Below are 18,874 nucleotides of genomic sequence, written 5' to 3' on the forward strand. Positions count from 1 at the left end.
TGGTGATTAATGTTAAAAGACTTGAAATGGTAACATTGGCATCTTGAAGAAGGGATTGTGCTACCTTTTCTGTCCCTATATATATATATCTTGCTGGGGGTCGCCCCCTTCAATTACCTCTCACTCGCTCACCTCTTCTAATGTAATTGTGCTGTCTCTGTTGTCTTAGTTGTTGTCCATTGTTGGTTGAAGATTGTAATGGAGGTGATGTTGACAATGGTAGGGTTGTAGAAGATTAATTCAAATTATAATCAAAGGTTTGTGAAGTATATTGCAAGGATGTTCAAAATAAATAAACAATGTTAATCCCAAAACCTGTTATTTTATTGATTACACCTAAGACAAATTAGAAACATTTTCAAATACGAAATCATTAACAATTTTCAACCAAGAACTGATAAGCGGACCTTCAACTTTTTTCTCTATGAAGGAATGTTCCACCCAGTACACAATCAACCCTTACGGTTTCCGGTGTTGGTGGTCAAATTCACCTCGTTAAAGCTGTTTGTTTCAAAGCGGAGACGCGTAAAACACGACTTTGAAGCTAGGATCGCTTTGAATCTGTTGCGGAATCTCCTGCTCGAAAATGCATAAATCACAGGATTCATGCATGAATTACATATCCCCAGCCATTGTGCCAAGGGTATTAGTTTGGAAATGGCATCTTCCCACGAGGGTTGCAGATTCACGTCCAGTTTAAATATGAAGCAAACTACATACAGGGGGAGCCAGGTTAATGTGAAAAGTGTCATCACTATCATCAGCATCTCCTCCTGCAGTAGGAGGGCAAAATTCATGTCTTAGACAGGATGGTGGCAAGACAGTGAATCAGTTGAAGAGAATGGCTATGGACAGAGAGCAGTGGAGAAGATGGATCCGAGGCGACCACCCAATGCTGTGGTAACGGCTCATTGGGATAGATAAAGAAGAAGAAGAAGAAGACAGGATGGTGATCCATTACTGATTCAAAATCAGACCACCTCCCTTGGGCGTGTACTGCCACTCTATGTCCTACTGGCAGAAGCAAACATTCAGATTTCACCGGCTGCAGGGCCGGTGAGCTTTCTCCAATTCCAATGGGGACTCGCCCAATGGAGGTAACTGGCAATTCCCCACCCGGGGTACCATACCAGGCATATGGATCACTAATAAATATGGTACTGTATGTAAGGAGGATGGTGATTAATGTTAAAAGACTTGAAATGGTAACATTGGCATCTTGAAGAAGGGATTGTGCTACCTTTTCTGTCCCTATATATATATATCTTGCTGGGGGTCGCCCCCTTCAATTACCTCTCACTCGCTCACCTCTTCTAATGTAATTGTGCTGTCTCTGTTGTCTTAGTTGTTGTCCATTGTTGGTTGAAGATTGTAATGGAGGTGATGTTGACAATGGTAGGGTTGTAGAAGATTAATTCAAATTATAATCAAAGGTTTGTGAAGTATATTGCAAGGATGTTCAAAATAAATAAACAATGTTAATCCCAAAACCTGTTATTTTATTGATTACACCTAAGACAAATTAGAAACATTTTCAAATACGAAATCATTAACAATTTTCAACCAAGAACTGATAAGCGGACCTTCAACTATTTTCTCTATGAAGGAATGTTCCACCCAGTACACAATCAACCCTTACGGTTTCCGGTGTTGGTGGTCAAATTCACCTCGTTAAAGCTGTTTGTTTCAAAGCGGAGACGCGTAAAACACGACTTTGAAGCTAGGATCGCTTTGAATCTGTTGCAGAATCTCCTGCTCGAAAATGCATAAATCACAGGATTCATGCATGAATTACATATCCCCAGCCATTGTGCCAAGGGTATTAGTTTGGAAATGGCATCTTCCCACGAGGGTTGCAGATTCACGTCCAGTTTAAATATGAAGCAAACTACATACAGGGGGAGCCAGGTTAATGTGAAAAGTGTCATCACTATCATCAGCATCTCCTCCTGCAGTAGGAGGGCAAAATTCATGTCTTAGACAGGATGGTGGCAAGACAGTGAATCAGTTGAAGAGAATGGCTATGGACAGAGAGCAGTGGAGAAGATGGATCCGAGGCGACCACCCAATGCTGTGGTAACGGCTCATTGGGATAGATAAAGAAGAAGAAGAAGAAGACAGGATGGTGATCCATTACTGATTCAAAATCAGACCACCTCCCTTGGGCGTGTACTGCCACTCTATGTCCTACTGGCAGAAGCAAACATTCAGATTTCACCGGCTGCAGGGCCGGTGAGCTTTCTCCAATTCCAATGGGGACTCGCCCAATGGAGGTAACTGGCAATTCCCCACCCGGGGTACCATACCAGGCATATGGATCACTAATAAATATGGTACTGTATGTAAGGAGGATGGTGATTAATGTTAAAAGACTTGAAATGGTAACATTGGCATCTTGAAGAAGGGATTGTGCTACCTTTTCTGTCCCTATATATATATATCTTGCTGGGGGTCGCCCCCTTCAATTACCTCTCACTCGCTCACCTCTTCTAATGTAATTGTGCTGTCTCTGTTGTCTTAGTTGTTGTCCATTGTTGGTTGAAGATTGTAATGGAGGTGATGTTGACAATGGTAGGGTTGTAGAAGATTAATTCAAATTATAATCAAAGGTTTGTGAAGTATATTGCAAGGATGTTCAAAATAAATAAACAATGTTAATCCCAAAACCTGTTATTTTATTGATTACACCTAAGACAAATTAGAAACATTTTCAAATACGAAATCATTAACAATTTTCAACCAAGAACTGATAAGCGGACCTTCAACTTTTTTCTCTATGAAGGAATGTTCCACCCAGTACACAATCAACCCTTACGGTTTCCGGTGTTGGTGGTCAAATTCACCTCGTTAAAGCTGTTTGTTTCAAAGCGGAGACGCGTAAAACACGACTTTGAAGCTAGGATCGCTTTGAATCTGTTGCAGAATCTCCTGCTCGAAAATGCATAAATCACAGGATTCATGCATGAATTACATATCCCCAGCCATTGTGCCAAGGGTATTAGTTTGGAAATGGCATCTTCCCACGAGGGTTGCAGATTCACGTCCAGTTTAAATATGAAGCAAACTACATACAGGGGGAGCCAGGTTAATGTGAAAAGTGTCATCACTATCATCAGCATCTTTATTACTTTTTCCTTGGATCGGCGGATTATGAGTTTCTGGTGCATTTGGACCTCACCGGGCATTTCCCGGCAGCATACCCGGCGCCAGATGCGGAAGTAGCAGATGGAGATGAGTGTCAGTGGCAGGAGGTAGCACATCACCAGGTTGACTAGTAGAAAGTAGGCCTTCTCGCTGTAGGGGGTCGGCCATATTTCCACGCATATCTGGAAACATTCATTCATCCTTTATTAATTCATAATATAAGACTTATTAGTACAGTCCGGGTCCTGTAGCTTTGCCCATCAGTGGAGGGCTGCAATACTACCCATTCAAAAATCCAACATTTTTGAAAATGTACGCAACAGATGCTCTTTTTTATCCTCTCCAAGTTCATTTCTTTTTTTCTTTTTCACTTCAATAAATTTGATTTGATTTGATTTGATTTGATTTGACTCTCAAAAGCAACGCCTTGCATCCAAAAAGATATACGAGGAGCTCTTTGGAGCCACGTCCTTCTAGCACAATACAGCATATCAGAAGACATAATTCAACATGCTTTTTCCATTGTTGGAGATACCTTGCAACCTTCTCATTTATGACGAATGTCCTGAAGGGTCTCTGAAGCCTGATGTTTTTGCAAAAAATGGATATTACCACGTGTACCATACCTTGTTTTCAAAGTCACGGTGGCAGAACTATGGGACATATACTGTACATCATCGAAATGATAGGGAAAGGAAAAATAAGGTCACCTTGTGTCTCAATGAAGTCTTTTTGTTGGTTGTCCGTTTCTACAAGTTCTTTGTTGCACTGCAAATCTTTAACCAATGTTTCGTTATCGTCGTACGGCATCTGCATATAACACACGTTCTTAATGTCGCTCATAATGAGTACTGATCGATTTGAAGTTTGAAATAAAACTAAACTTGAAAGTGAATATCTGCTGCATACATACTTCAATAACACGTATTAGGTCACACCTGCAGGCTAATTGAAATTCCACTCGACAATAACAAGTGGCCACTTATAGATTAATTAATGCGACGCATCGTTAACAACCTACTTTCGTAGCTGGCAGGTGTTTCCACTTGACAAACACGTGGAAGGTCACAATTGATGTCACAATCGATAACTAACTGCTCTGCTTACTTGCCCAATGCCGAAGGCATCAGCTGCATACCTACCAGGCGAAAGTGCGCTCGTGGGATGGCTGCGAAGATTGTAATGAAGGTGATGTTGACAATGGTAGGGTTGTAGAAGATTATGAGGATGATGAATATGATGATGAGGGCGGCAATGGCGCCAAGGGCAGTGACAGTGTCAAGGGTGGTGATGGTGCCAAGGGTGGTGATGGCGCCAAGGGCAGCAACAGTGGCGAGTCTGGCAAGAGTGGTACAGCAACAGCCTCACCAGCTGCCTCAGCTTCCTCTTCACCAGCTGTGGCTTGAGGGAGAACATATGTGATTGCCCACTGTGGGCATGGGGTTACCATCAACCTCCCAATCAATTTGGTCAATTAACTCTAATAAGTCCTTCAACACCGGTGCTTAGACCAGACAAACCCTTGACCATTTGCCTTAGACTCTTTGATACTTTCATATTGATCTATATTGGCATATGTGCTGTTGATGATTTTCATTGCACCAATCAGTTTGTTTGTGTAGTCTTGTATTGTACTGAACAATGATCAATGCGATTCAATCAGTGTACAGCAATGATCACATGGTGTTTGGGTTAGAATTGAATTTGTACATGAGTATTGGTGAAGATTTCAGAATATTGAAGTTTAATATTGATATTTTATTGATTGTACTACTCTTGTGTATTCGGCTCAATTAGTGTGTTGTCCTCTGGTTCTCTCTGGTTTTCGATACTGATGCCTGTTAGTAAATATATGTGAAATTAGTAAATATAATGTGAAAATGATATAAATCAACTTTTTACACATTCAGACATTCAAAGTTTCCATACCATTCCCTTAAACTTGTAGCAATTTGGTGGCTTAGAGCCTACTTAGAGCCTTCAACAAGTAAACAATACATTTTTTCTGGAATTTGTTACATCGAGATAAATCTTATAAGACAATACATTTCTGAATTCTTAAGCATAATGTTACAAGTATACAGCAATACAATTTTTAGAATTTCAAGCATCAAATTGTTACATCAAGATAACTCTTATAAAACAATACATTTCTGTATTCTTAAGCATAATGCTACAAGTATACTGCAATACATTTTTAGAATTTTAAACAAATTTTCAAGAATTTTAAGCAAATTTTCCAAAGTATACAACATCTTTACAATACCTATTGATAATACAAGCCAATCAGTTTATGCATTTAGGCTTCGGAACATGGAATTCCATTTTTGAAAAATTCCAATGTATGTGTACGATTACGATTTTTCAAAGGTGAAACTTCACGTATAATAACACTATACCCAGTCATATCAACTGGATCTTCCCCCACTCTTTTGAACACTGTGTTGGTATACATTTTGGGCATGAAACAACGTGCATAGTCATACTCTCTTTCTAATTCGGCAGTTATTCCCTCCCCATTTATACTGGTTACACGTTTCACATAGCGTAAATTGATCTGTACTCCTCTGGGCATTTCGGCAAGATTCTCTAGGGTGACAGGTTTGAATACTCTACCCTCTCTGAAGATTGCTCCAGCTATCTCTGCATTGTTGGCAGCATTGTTGGCAGCATTGTTGGCAGCACCATCAGCGGTTGGGGCGGCAGTGGCATCAGAGGCTGTGGCAGAGGTGTCAGTTGTAGCGGAGGCATCAATGGTAGCGGTATCAGTTGCAGAGGCATTGCATGGGGTGGTAGATGTGGCATTGCATGGGGCTGTAGTGACATCAGAGGCTGCGGCAGCAGAGGCATCAGTGGTAGCGGAGGAATTCGGCATCTGTAATTTCCATATATATGTTAATAGTTGCTCATTACATTTCTACTGGTAATAGTTTGACCTATATTAGCGACATCCATAGTTGTAGGGGTACATGTTTGCAATATATATATATATATAATAAGCAGTATTATTATATATATATATATATATATATTTTTTTTTTTTTTTTTTTTTTTTTTTTTGTATTCATCACAACTGTCATGCATAGAAAGAGGGTTGGAAGCATTGTTCATGCAGTGTTATTTGATAAAGCATTGAAACTTAATTTTTCAATGTCTAACCTTATTTATTCTGACGTGATGGGTGTAGCTGTACTGAGGGGTATGCTTAAAGGAAGGTTTGGGGTGGGAAGGTTGGGTCATCTGGCACCCACATTAATCGAAAGTCTCCATGGTTCCAGGGTTGGAATTGATGTGGTTGAGGGCGTGGCTGGGTACTTGGGTTTCTTGAATTAGCACTGGTTTGGAAGCATGGAGGAGGAGGAGGAGATGGAGGATGAGGAGGAGGAGTAAGAAGAGAATGAGGAGGATTTGATGTAGAACGGTTAGGCTGCTGGGTAGAATTGTTGGAATGTTGAATATTGTTTGGTAGAGGAATGCTATTTGTTTGACGGTTGATATTGTTTGGTATATGCTATTTGTTTGACGGTTGATATTGTTTGGTAGGGGAATGCTATTTGTTTGATGGTTGATATTGTTTGGTTGGGGAATGTTGCCATTGTTCAGAGTAGGATTCAGAGTTGGGCGGCTAATAGTAGGATTGAATGGTTGTTGTGGGTGATTGATAGGTTCGCAGGGTGGGGGATTGATAGATTGTGGGCCATTGACGCAGAATGTTGGATTACGAGTTTGGGTAGAAGTAAGGCTTCGATTTTGTAGGTTGTAAGGAGCAGACCTGTAGGAATGGAGGTTATTGTTGTGGGGAGCTTGTCTAGGGTTGGGTCCAAATGTAATTGGTGGTAAATGAGGATTGTTTGGAATGAATTGTACTTCCATTCTACCCCTTGACATCAGTTCATTGTAAGCCCTTTGGTCTCCCTCATCATGAGGTACCCACATTATCACTAGACGTCCTCTAGATATCTGGTCAGCAAGGTAGGCTGCTTCAAGCCTGCTGTTCATGTCAATACCATTGGATCGGATCATGGCTGAAAACAACATACATGCCGTTAGTATGGGTGGTTCTCTAATATTGTATGGGTGGTTATCTAGTATGGGAGGGTTGGATTTTACAATGCCCATTCAACAAGAATAGTTTTAAGAAAAAAATGAATAGTATACAAACTGAATGATCATCATGATGTGTGTGTGTGAGGAGACATCTTAAAGTCCCCACACAAAGTATTTATCAATATGGATCTTTTGAAATTATAAACAATATAGAATTCATCGAAATGGGTCTTTTAAAATTCTCTCAAACTGAATCATCATCATGATGTGTGTGTGAGGAGACATCCCCACATTAAGTATTTTCATCAAAATGGGTCTTTTAAAATAATAATAAACAATATAGATTGTACTTACTTTAACTGCACTGTAGCACACACTAAAAACAGCAACTCGTCTCCAACTAGGTCAGCAACACAATGATAGCTCTTATGGCTAGGAGCTCCCATATATATACCCAAACAGTCTCCCACCACTCCCAAAGGTCGTGAAATTAATTCTAATTTATTTTTATTTAATTTTGATTTTTTATTATTTATCGTTTTTTTTTTAATTTTTTTTTTTTTTTGGATGACTTTGAGGTTAGGTTAGGTCAAAAACTTGGGTTAGGTTAGGTTATGACGTCATGGGTGACCTTGAGGTGAAGGAGGACTCTGGGACACTTGTGTCCCAGAGTCCTCCTTTTTATACTACTTATGTTCCTTTTTGTACACTGTTTCAATACTTCTGTGGAGAAATGTAAAGATAGATTGTCCCCAATAACTAGTTTTGGCCCCTCCCTAGACTTTGCCCAGGGGACGATGATCGTAAAGAACCAGTCTTCAAATGAGTTTGAATCAAACCAACCACTTTTTGTTCGATTGTACCGTGCTCTGGGAGGCCCTCCTTCAGTCCATGTATCCCAAAGTGCCTCAGCTTTATATACAGTGTATGGTGGTAGGCACTTGCCATCATCTGTAATAGAAAACATTTCTGAATAGGCTGTTTTTGAGTAGTTTATAATTCGCTCTGGTCTTTCAGTCTTTGCTTTAAAAATCATCTTCTTGCTTTTTGGATCATTAGTAAAGTTTGTCTTGTTGTAGTTAAGTATGTTTCCATCTGGAATTCCAACCAATGATTTTTCTAAGTTTGTAAAATATTCCACAAGAAGCTCTCTTGAGGTCATAGCTCTCTTTTGTTTAATGTTCTGGCACATTTGTTGAGTTAAAACATTTTTGTGACGCTTCAGGAACAATAATAGTAGTAAGATATCACAGGAACAGCGTACCCAAACAGTGGCGTGGCCTTCCCCCCCGGGCCCGGGGACCAGCGCTAAGGACCCCCCAGAGGGGGGTTAGGGAGGTTGGACTAAACCAGTCCCCCTCAAGAGCTAAACCAATAGTGTTTGGTTAATGAGGTTGGGCTAAACCACTCCCCCTCAAGAGCTAAACCACTCCCCTCATCAAAGTCATATTCTCTACTAATCACTTCCCGCCAAGGGGAGACTACTCCCCTTCTTACCAAAATCCGTGTGATCCTCCATTTTGTTGATGATATAGCCATACCAGTCATTCCCCTACCAGTCATTCCTCATCTGGTGAGTGCCTTCATCTAGCAGCGGTGATTCCAAGCTGTTGCATAATTGGTTATAAACAGTACCTTTTTACACTATACTGTACCAATATATTGACATAATACTTTAGTAGAATTTTTCAAATCAGACAAATTACTATTGCTGAAGGAATCACTAACACAATTATCCAATATTCTATAAGATTTATAAAAATTGCAAACATTATCATGTAAGGAATTTAAACTATATAACCACTTTCTTGTTTGAAGTTCCAATGAGTTATTGTAATTATAATTCAGAGCTGATTTTAAACAGGAAACAAATATGAAAATAGTGCTATCCCGCTCTGTTTGGGATAGATGATTTGAATATGCATCTTAATCTAAATTGTCCTTTTCAACTGAATTCACCATTTCCTCTTCAAATGGAAAATCATTTTCTACACTCTGATTGTGAGTCTTTGGATTAGCATTCTTTTGTAATGTAGAATTCATATCAAATTTTCTAAACGCATAGGTGTAATTATCATTATTCAAGATATCCTGCTCTGTTTGTGATAATTGATTTGAATTCACCATTCCCTTTTCAAATGAAACCCCATTTTCAACACACTCATTAAGAGTCATTGAAATAATATTAGTTCCTTTTTGTAATGTAGAATTGATGTACACTCTTTTAAAAATATAGGTGTAATTAACATTATCAAAACATGAATTAGAAACTCTCAAAATAATAGTATAGTTCCCTTTTGATGGACAATAAGTCGAATGTAATAAGACCAGAATCCAAAAACTGCAATTGAATATAATCAACCATATCAAACTTTCTGAAACCCCCCATACACCTCTCTCCATTCTCTCTCTGCAATGGTTCATAGTAGACTAACCTGCAATCAGTGTGGAGAAAACAGGTTTACAAACTAATGCAGGTTCAAACATGAAAACTAACTTTTTTACTTGTTGTAAGTAGCCTACTATAAAATGGATCAGCTTTTCCACTCAGCCTTCAGTCTTCACTCAGTGTTCAATGTGAGATTCATACAGAACTACCCATCAAGCGAATCAAGGAGTAAGGTGAGTCAATGCATTCAAATACTTATTTCAACAATTTATTTCAAATATTTTTTAACAAATATAATTCTAAGCCCCCCTACCCCTCCACCATCAATTTTATTCTCGTATTGAGATACCTCTTTTGTTCTCCTCCCACAATATTCTTAAAAACATGTTTAACCCTCCAAATATATCTTCCTTTATTAAAGGAAGATACATTCTGCTGGGTTATAACGTTTGTATAATATTGTGGAAGGAAAACAGTGAGTTCTTCTCTCCCAGATTTAAGGGTGAGAAGAACTCTCTCCCCTTGAACTGTAAATAAATAGTTTGCTTTCAACACCTTATACGTCACTGACTCACTCAAATCACTAACCTCAATGATAATCTGTGCGTCTGGTGACGGGGTCCTGCAGGTGTCTGCTGTAGTTGAGCGCTTGCTTTCGGAGGGAAGGGGGGCGCAGTCTGTAGTTGAGCGCTTGCTTTTGGAGGGAAGGGAGGTGCAGTCTGAAGTTGAGCGCTTGCTTTCGGAGGGAAGGGGGGCGCAGCCTTCAGTAGTACTCTCACTTTCGGAAGGAAGTAGGGTGTAGCTCATTGTAGGTCGGCCGCCGTCTGTGATCTGAAGTCGATGCTGTATAACTCCCATCAACGTTCTCAACTTGGGAAATTGGTTGTTATACCAAGCTTCAAAGGTGTTATACAGCTCTGACGGCGGCATTCTAATAGTGCTTTTAGACGTACTTGCAGCGGCTTGCCTACTAGCTGCCTCGGCGAAGGTCACCTTGAAAAAATAGAAAATAGATTAGATTTCATATTTGAGTAAATATCATTCAGGAAATTGAGTGGAAGGGTATAGGATGAGAAATATGTATATACAAAGAAAGAAGAAGTTGAAAAAAGTTAGCATGTAATGACGATTGGTTCTGACAAATTCTATTTGGTATAGCATGAGTCTGAATTTCATATAATAACATTAATGCTGTAATAGATCCTCTGCTTTTCAATTTTTAAACTCTAAATGCTAACTCCAAGACTTTGTTAGAAAAGCTATTGTACAAAGTATATTATGCTTTTTTGAAGTAAAGACACCTCAATAAATTACTGAGTGCTGTATTGTGAGATTGATTTCCTGTGCACTGTGAGTTTTTTATTGGTAATCGGTGGTTTTATTTCTGACTGTCTACTTAACCTAAGTTTCAACCAGCTAAACTGAGTAGACAGTGGTTTGTCATTGCACGTTTTCTCTTTTTCACCTAATAAATAAATAAATAAATAAATTGTCAATCATTCATGAATTCAATAGAATCATGCACATCAAGCTATCTAATAGGCTCAAATAAAAGCACATGCAAGCTATCACTTAATATTTATAATAAAGGAGAAAATCGTGTTTATTATACATGTATGGTTAGAAATCTTATATCATCCAGTAATGTCAGATCAACTTGAGTTTTACATACACTATAGATTATTAACTTACTGAGAACAATAGCTAAATTCTTAAATTCTATCATGATTTCATTTAGAACATTGCAGAGTTAAGAAGGTTACCTGCTAGTTGCAATATAAAGTTTTTGAAATCATTTTAAAATTTGTAATGCACTCATTAATAAACCTTCTGTTCTTTAATTTTCGAACTTTGAATGTTAACTTAGCAGGTTTATTGGAAAAGCTATTGTACAAAATATATTAAACTTTTTGAAGTAAAGACACCTCAATAAATTGTCAATCATTCATGAATTAAATAGAATCATGCGCATTCAGTCGTTAATCAGACTTCAATAATAAACACATGCGAGCTATTGCTTTATATTTATAATAAAGGAGAGAAATATATCAAGTTATAATTGTATGATGTTATTACAAAGATTTAATTTCTCAGCATAGATCAAGAATAGAAAATAATTTATTAGTAAAAGTATATATACTCACAGGAACCTTTCCAGACTCCATTGGTACGGTAATGGTAAGAGTAAGATGGAACGGAGATTGATGAACGAGAAAATCACAAGTCACAATGGTGGAATCACTGGATTGACAGTGATAATAAAATGCTGGAATTCTACGTCTTATATACAAAATACATCCTGCTTGTAAAGCATTCTGTCTCATTGAAATTGCTTCGCCCAAAACTTAAACTTTATAAATAACCTCAATCTTTTAAAATTTATTTCCCGATACAACATGCCTTTGCGATCTAATAAAGCATTACCATACCGATAACATGATGTACTTTGGAAGCTGTGCAATTCCTGCTTAAAGCCTTGCACTTTCAATACCAGTACTTGTCTGCTTGCAAAATTCGGCTCAAACCGTCCACCTCATTAGAAGGCTGCGTGCACTTCTTTCTGCATATGTTCAAAACTGCAACTCTAAAAAAAGGCAATCGACCTTCACATTTATCTGACTGCTGGTAAAATGTGAAGAATAATACCAGGAAAACAGGTGCTACTCAACACGAATAGAGAAACAAGTAGGAAATATTATATTCTTCCATCATGCAAAACTATTCCGGGAAGATATTGTCTTGTGCCGCAAATTGCAAAAGTAAGATACAATGCTACCCTACCAGAAAATTTCATATCATAGACGTCATCTCTTAACTTCCTTCTTCTACAGACTATATAACTAGCAATACACTTCTGAAAATCACAATTCATAAGCCAGTTGGCAAAGTTCAAAGTGATACTCAGTCACCATTTGGAAAACACGTGTTACTACAACACTATTCAACATTGAATACTGAAAGACGTGATTATTTCAACAATTACCAACACATTTCCGTAAGATTGAAAGCAACTACTTACTATTCTGTTAAATTATTACTCATACATCGATTGCACAATTAATCTATAATTCTGTTTTTCTATAATACAACATTATGGTACTTGCCCTGTGATTTCACAAGGGCTATAATTTTCTTTTTCTATAATAATGTATTAGAGATTATGTAAAACACCATTTGAGCAGTATATAAGGAAAAATAGTTTAAATCATTATTACCTTGCTACCTTAGTTAACATTGAATAGGCTACTTGAAAAATGAGACTATCTTCAACTATTTAAAATTATTATTTTGGCGGATTTGATTACATCCAAAGATAGTTTGAAGAAACAATTAGAAGAACTTAAAAGAACAGTTTTGACAATATCAGATTTTAATAAGGAGAAGGCTAGACTAGTGTCATTTGATCATCTCAAATCAAGTTTGAAGATAATTACTGAAGAAGCAAAGATTAGTATTAATAATCTATTAACTAAAGATGAGTATGAAAAAGAAAAAATGGATTTGTTAGTTATGATAATCTTAAGACCAGAATTAGGTTATTAGAAGAGAGTATGATGAATTATGTGTACAATAATTCTGAATTCAAACAATATATTCATGATGCAATGTACCGATACGCATATTCTCTGATAGGAGAATGTGTAATGGCTTCAAGAACATTTGACTGGGCAGAGCTTGAAGGTCGTGGCTTCACATTAGAACATAGTGTAGAGGATTTTTTTCGAAGAATTAAAATGTCTAAACCAGAGATCCCATTCAATAAGGACGATTTTTTAACGCCAGAAGAACATTGATTAAAACATTGATATGATGGTTATATCCAAAAAAAACCATCTGACTAGGATAAAAAGTTGGTTTTAAACAAAATGATAGATCTGGATGTGGAGGGGGGATCAAACTGATGGATATGGGCGGAGATAAAAGGTTGATGACTTGAAGTGGGTGGAGATAAAAGGTTGATGACTTGAAGTGGGCGGAGTTAAAAGGTCAATGACCCCTGATGCTGGTCCCTGGGCCTGGGGGCTAGGCCCCTGTTTGGGTACGCTGTTCCTGTGATATCTTACTACTGATAATGCCCAATCTTGCCCTGGTAGATTGTCTTTAAACACTGGTACTACAACCCCCCGTGCATCTAGGTAGGACTTGGTTAGCATTCTTAGCTCTAATTTGTCTTGAGGAAACCCCCACTCACTCAGTAAAGCTACACTATCAGCTATTATCGATTCAACTTTATTTATTTCTGTCAATTTGTACTGGTATTTCATCAGGCTCCGAATCAGACTCATTATGAGTAGAACTATCATTATTGCTATCATTTTCTTGAGTTTCATTTTGATGGGCTTCTCTAAGGGCTTGTTTGTAACATCTCACATACTTGACTAATGTCCCAGTACTTATCTTGTACTGCTGTACTGTGTCTCTAAATTTCAACTTACCTTTTGCAATTTGTTTCACAACAGATTTTAATTGATCATCTGTATAGTTTTTGTACTGCCTAGCACCTACCTTCCTTTTATAGTTCCTTATCATTTTTAGGTTAGGCCTAGCACTGATAAAGTCACTAGTCACTAAACAAAATTAGACTACACTGTTTATATGTTTATCAAATCAACTTTCTGTAGGTTCACGTTATGTAGTTATTGTTCAAGTATTTATTGGCTAATGTTCCAGTTTCACTCACTAAACTTGCTCAGTACAAAGTTCAAACAATAACCTGCAAACAGAAACATGGCTGTAAACTCAGTTAAAAAAGAAAATAGCATTTTAAGGTTGGAACATCTGATTTTAAATCAGCTGTTCAAAGTAGCCCCATTGTTCAAAGTAGCCCCATTTTAACCACTTTTTGACGGAAGTAAACAAAAAAAAATTTTTCTCACTCGGTTCTGATTGTAAAACAATATAATTTTCTGGAATTTTTTAACAAATGTACTTTTGTTCACATGTCATGGATAACATATCAAGTAGCTCAATTGCAAATAGTGCACAGATGTAATTTGAATCATAACAAAATTTTAACGAGAAACATACTTTATATATATTTTTTTAATATGTACTGAAAGTATCAGATTGCATGGGTAATAGCATAAATATGGTTGTTATATACCAGAAATGTTGTTATGGTAACAAAATTGTGCTTCAACAATGCTAGCACTGTGAAAAATGTGTATTTACAATTTTACTTATTTTTCGTTCAAAGTAGCCCCCATGTTCAAAGTAGCCCCCATTCCACGGTATGTGTTAAATTTCATTTCATTTTTTTTTTTTTTTTTTTTTTTTTTTTTTGATAGAAAAAACGGAACAACATCAAATTATATTTCTTTGGAAAAAAAATATCAAAGGAACAAAATTTTTTTCTGTATAAAATATTTTTTATTAGACCAAACTATATATATAGTGTGAAGCTTTTCCTGGGGGAGACACTCTCGCCTCCAAGGATAGGTTGATACACATATAATGAATCTGGTGTGGAGTACAAATAGCCCCACGTTACTAGCCAAATCATGTAAAGTGGTATTTTAAACACCTCACACACGTATAATGAATCTTGTACTGAGTCACCAGTATTGAGGTTATAAACTTTGAAAATGTGTGCGTGGATACTAACTGAATACCAGACTGATTGATTCACTTCAAGCTTCGATACAATCGCCTGAATCGCAGGAGGCATAAACACTCACTCACCCTTGATTCTTCTTATGACAGATTGTATAATGATAAAAATTTTTGAAAGCAGTGTAGCGGTTGCTAAACACTGAATACAGATATTTTAAAACTATTACCTGTGATGAAACAACATATAAAATCATACAGGTCAAGCGAAAATCCCGATGTAGATAATCTACGGGACTGCATCTCTAATAAGTTCCAAAGGATTAAGATAGGGTACTGGGACCAGATATCGTTCGGAATATACTTCGAGAACAGAGTCTTGTCGGGTCTTACGCTCTATTGTAGGAAATTATATGATCTCCAGCTGCATCTGCTGTACAGTTGACGAATTTGCTCCTAAGTCAAGGTTGGTAACAGATAAAAGCTGATATATGAGCAGGTAAGGACAGAGAATAGGTAATCTTGATCTGACCCCACACACTACATCCACTTAGATCTGTTCCAATATCCAGCTTAATTCAATTATTTCAATGATTGTATTCGATTGGTTCTTGATAATGTAGTTTGTGTCAGACACAATAATTGACAGGCTTAAGAAATAATCGAACTCAGTAGAGGAATTGACAAAATTGAAATATAATATAATAAAATATATGATTTGACAGTGCAGATTCAGAGCTTGATTTACAGATTGAGAATAGTTTAACATTAATAAAATGATCAGAATTTTGCTTGTACTTGCATGACACCATGCATGATTCAACAGAATTTTATGATTGATAAATTTAACAGTTTGTGAAAAATGGTGAAAATAAATTATAAAAGATTTTTAAAGTGGCTCGGGGTCGTGGTTATGGCAGCGGAGGATAGTTAATCAACTACAAGTTCTTATAAATTCTATACCAGATAAATTCTAGGATCTTAATAATTAATAAGCGCTTGTCGGTGTGGCCATCAATTCAACGAAGAAAATTTTATATTTTCTGCACTGTAAGTTCTTTCGAAGCGTAGATTGGGGGCCCCAAATTTTAAAACTCACATGAAATTCCTTGGCGGTCGTGGTTCCTTTGGATCAAATTTGTTTGATCAGTGGCAGGTCCAGGCTTCGGTTCCAGCATGTGTGGAATTCTTAATTGAATATCTCCTTCACCAAAATAATTAGGGAATAATTAATCTTGAATTTCTCGAATTATCGATTGATGAAATAAATTTACAAATAACGAATAAAATAGCCTAAAATATTGGCTCACAGATAAAACATATAAAATCGAACAAAATTTCACAAATAGGTCTTTGGTAACTTTTAACAAGGTCTTACTGGTGAGGATTTCAAAAGGGAAGTGCCATGTCTTCTTCTAAGCCTTTTGGCTAGAACCTTTTCTCTGAGAATCTCTGTGTAATTAATTTGCATGAAAATTTGCCATTGGTAGGATGATTATGACGTAGGCATAACGTCAGTGGCAAGCAGTAAAATATAATTCCTTTAATTACAATAATAATCTAATTTGTATAATTTTTAAATTGCTTAATTCTCTAGACATAGTTCCTCTATACAGTGTACATGCACTAGCATATATGATAAGGCAGGTTTGTTGTCTGATTAACATATGATGTTTTCAAACGATCACCCTTTTGGAGCTATTTCTATGACATATGATTGGCTTAGACTTGCCAAAGAGATTCATTCACCATGTGGTTCAGTTGAATTAATAATTAATAATTTAATATTCCTATACAATTCTTATTATGTTTGAAACTGTTATAATTAATTTTTGCTGCTCTTATCAATAATACAATATTCAAGCTATGACCTAGTTAGTTACAATAATACTTGACATTATAATATAATTTCGTGAATAATAAATAATTTAAACAATAATACATACATTTTATTTTTCTATTTGGAATTCTTGGTCCTTTATCAATAGTTCTTAATTTTAGAAATAATATTACAGCTTGCATGAAAACCTGGCATGACATTTTATAGTATATTGAGTCAGTCAGCTGTGTTTGAGCTGTTACAAAACATCTGATCAATAGTAAACAAAAGTGTAACCTCCAAAAATTCAATGAGAAATTTATAAATGATTTGTACTCAATTTGCAAAATAATGATAATTTTATTAAATAATTCTCTGGAAAAATGTGTAGTACAGAACGGTACACTCCCTGACTGACTCGCTTCTTATAAGTCATCAACCATCCCTGCATCTCAGGCACAATGTACTCCATTTCCTCACCATCCTCTATCAACTGCTTCCTGTAGAACAGCCTTACTTGGATAGGAACATATGAATCTTTCCACAATGTGGAAGGTGGTGGTATCAAGCCTTTCTGGTGATGAACATTAAATTCCTCCTTTACCTGAATCTCTTCCCACTTTATGGTAACCTGCTCCATCAATATGCGGTTTGAGTAACCCCAACTGTGCATTAAGTTGTCTGTGAACGCGTCCTTTATCCTACCTTCCAGGCGTACCTCGTGATTTGCCAGCCTGCCATTCCATTTCCCGAGCTTGGGCTCAATCCGGCGTAACATCTTCTCCCACGATGGTCGGTAATACTTCCCGTCCCATTGATGCTGTAAACTCCCTCCGAGACGTGAATTGGGTGGCACACCAGCACTGCCAAATGCACTGGGCAGTAGACAAAACCTGATAGTGAAACTATATTTGGGTGGGACTTGGTTATAGGATAGGGGGGGGGGGGATTTCGTAAAAGATTTGATGGGGCATTGAAAGATTTGATGTTGTTGGAGGGGGAGGAGGGGGGGTGGTTGAGAATCTGGTAACATCTCCAGGGATGTACAGTGTTCAGCGGGGGGGCGGTGGTGAGGTAACTGTGGTAGAGGTGAAAGGGTAGGCGGGGGGTCTTCTTCTGCTCAATGGTGGATGGGTGCCAGAGGAGCAAACATTTCTCGTACAGTTGAGGGCCAGGGCCTCCTCAGGCACTGGGTGGTGTCAGTGGTGGTGTTGTCGGGGGGGTGTGGTGGTGATACTAGTATTCGGTTCCATTTTCCTGAGAAAGAAACAAAATGTTATTTCAGAATTATTAGAAAATATTACTTATAATTATGTCCCAAATGAAATAAGCAATGGAAAAAATGGTTTAAAAATACTATTCCAATAATTCTTAAGAGTTACATATTATATATATGTAATTATATATATATATATATATATATATATATATATATATATATATATATATATATATATATATATATATATATAACTCCTAAGAATATTACCAAAAAAAGAAACAAGAATGAATTATGTGGCTCCTACAATACTATATGGGAGCGAAACTTTGGTATTATCCAAGAGTGTAATGAAAGAAGATTGCAAACACAGATGTTTAGAAGTTGGTCAAATTTGTTTTTTTTTTTAATTTTCTAGGTTTTTTTTAGTTTTTTAAATCTAGGAATTGTTGGTGTTGAGACAATCAGCCAGGCTTTGAATATACTTCCACAGACCCTACATACAACACACCTATCACAATCAAGGTGTATGCATGGCAACAAAAGTTTCATCCTTGCTAGCATTTGGCAATCCTTGCAACCCAAAAGAATCTGAGCTATGATCCTACATCAGAAACATCATCATTCTCAGTCGTCCTCATATGATGCTGAGGTTGCTATTCTAGCTGAGATCTTATATAGCCCAGCGTAGTATGTCTTTCATCAC

At 37.1% G+C, this 18,874-nt stretch overlaps 1 protein-coding gene across 1 annotated transcript in view; it reads right to left on the minus strand.

The window, feature by feature from the left end:
* The window catches only part of LOC120352237 (retinal homeobox protein Rx-A-like), a 60,675-nt gene extending 56,688 nt beyond the window's left edge, over positions 1-3,987 (minus strand). The window contains exons 1-2 of the mRNA XM_039431993.1: positions 3,855-3,987; positions 3,179-3,326 (exon numbers count right to left, since the gene is read on the minus strand). Of these exons, the coding sequence (XP_039287927.1) occupies positions 3,179-3,326; positions 3,855-3,987 (281 nt within the window). The remainder of the gene's footprint in view (positions 1-3,178; positions 3,327-3,854) is intronic.
* Between the last annotated feature and the right edge of the window lie 14,887 nt (positions 3,988-18,874).

This window comes from Nilaparvata lugens, chromosome 7, assembly GCF_014356525.2.
Source record: "Nilaparvata lugens isolate BPH chromosome 7, ASM1435652v1, whole genome shotgun sequence".
Lineage (NCBI taxonomy): Eukaryota > Metazoa > Arthropoda > Insecta > Hemiptera > Delphacidae > Nilaparvata > Nilaparvata lugens.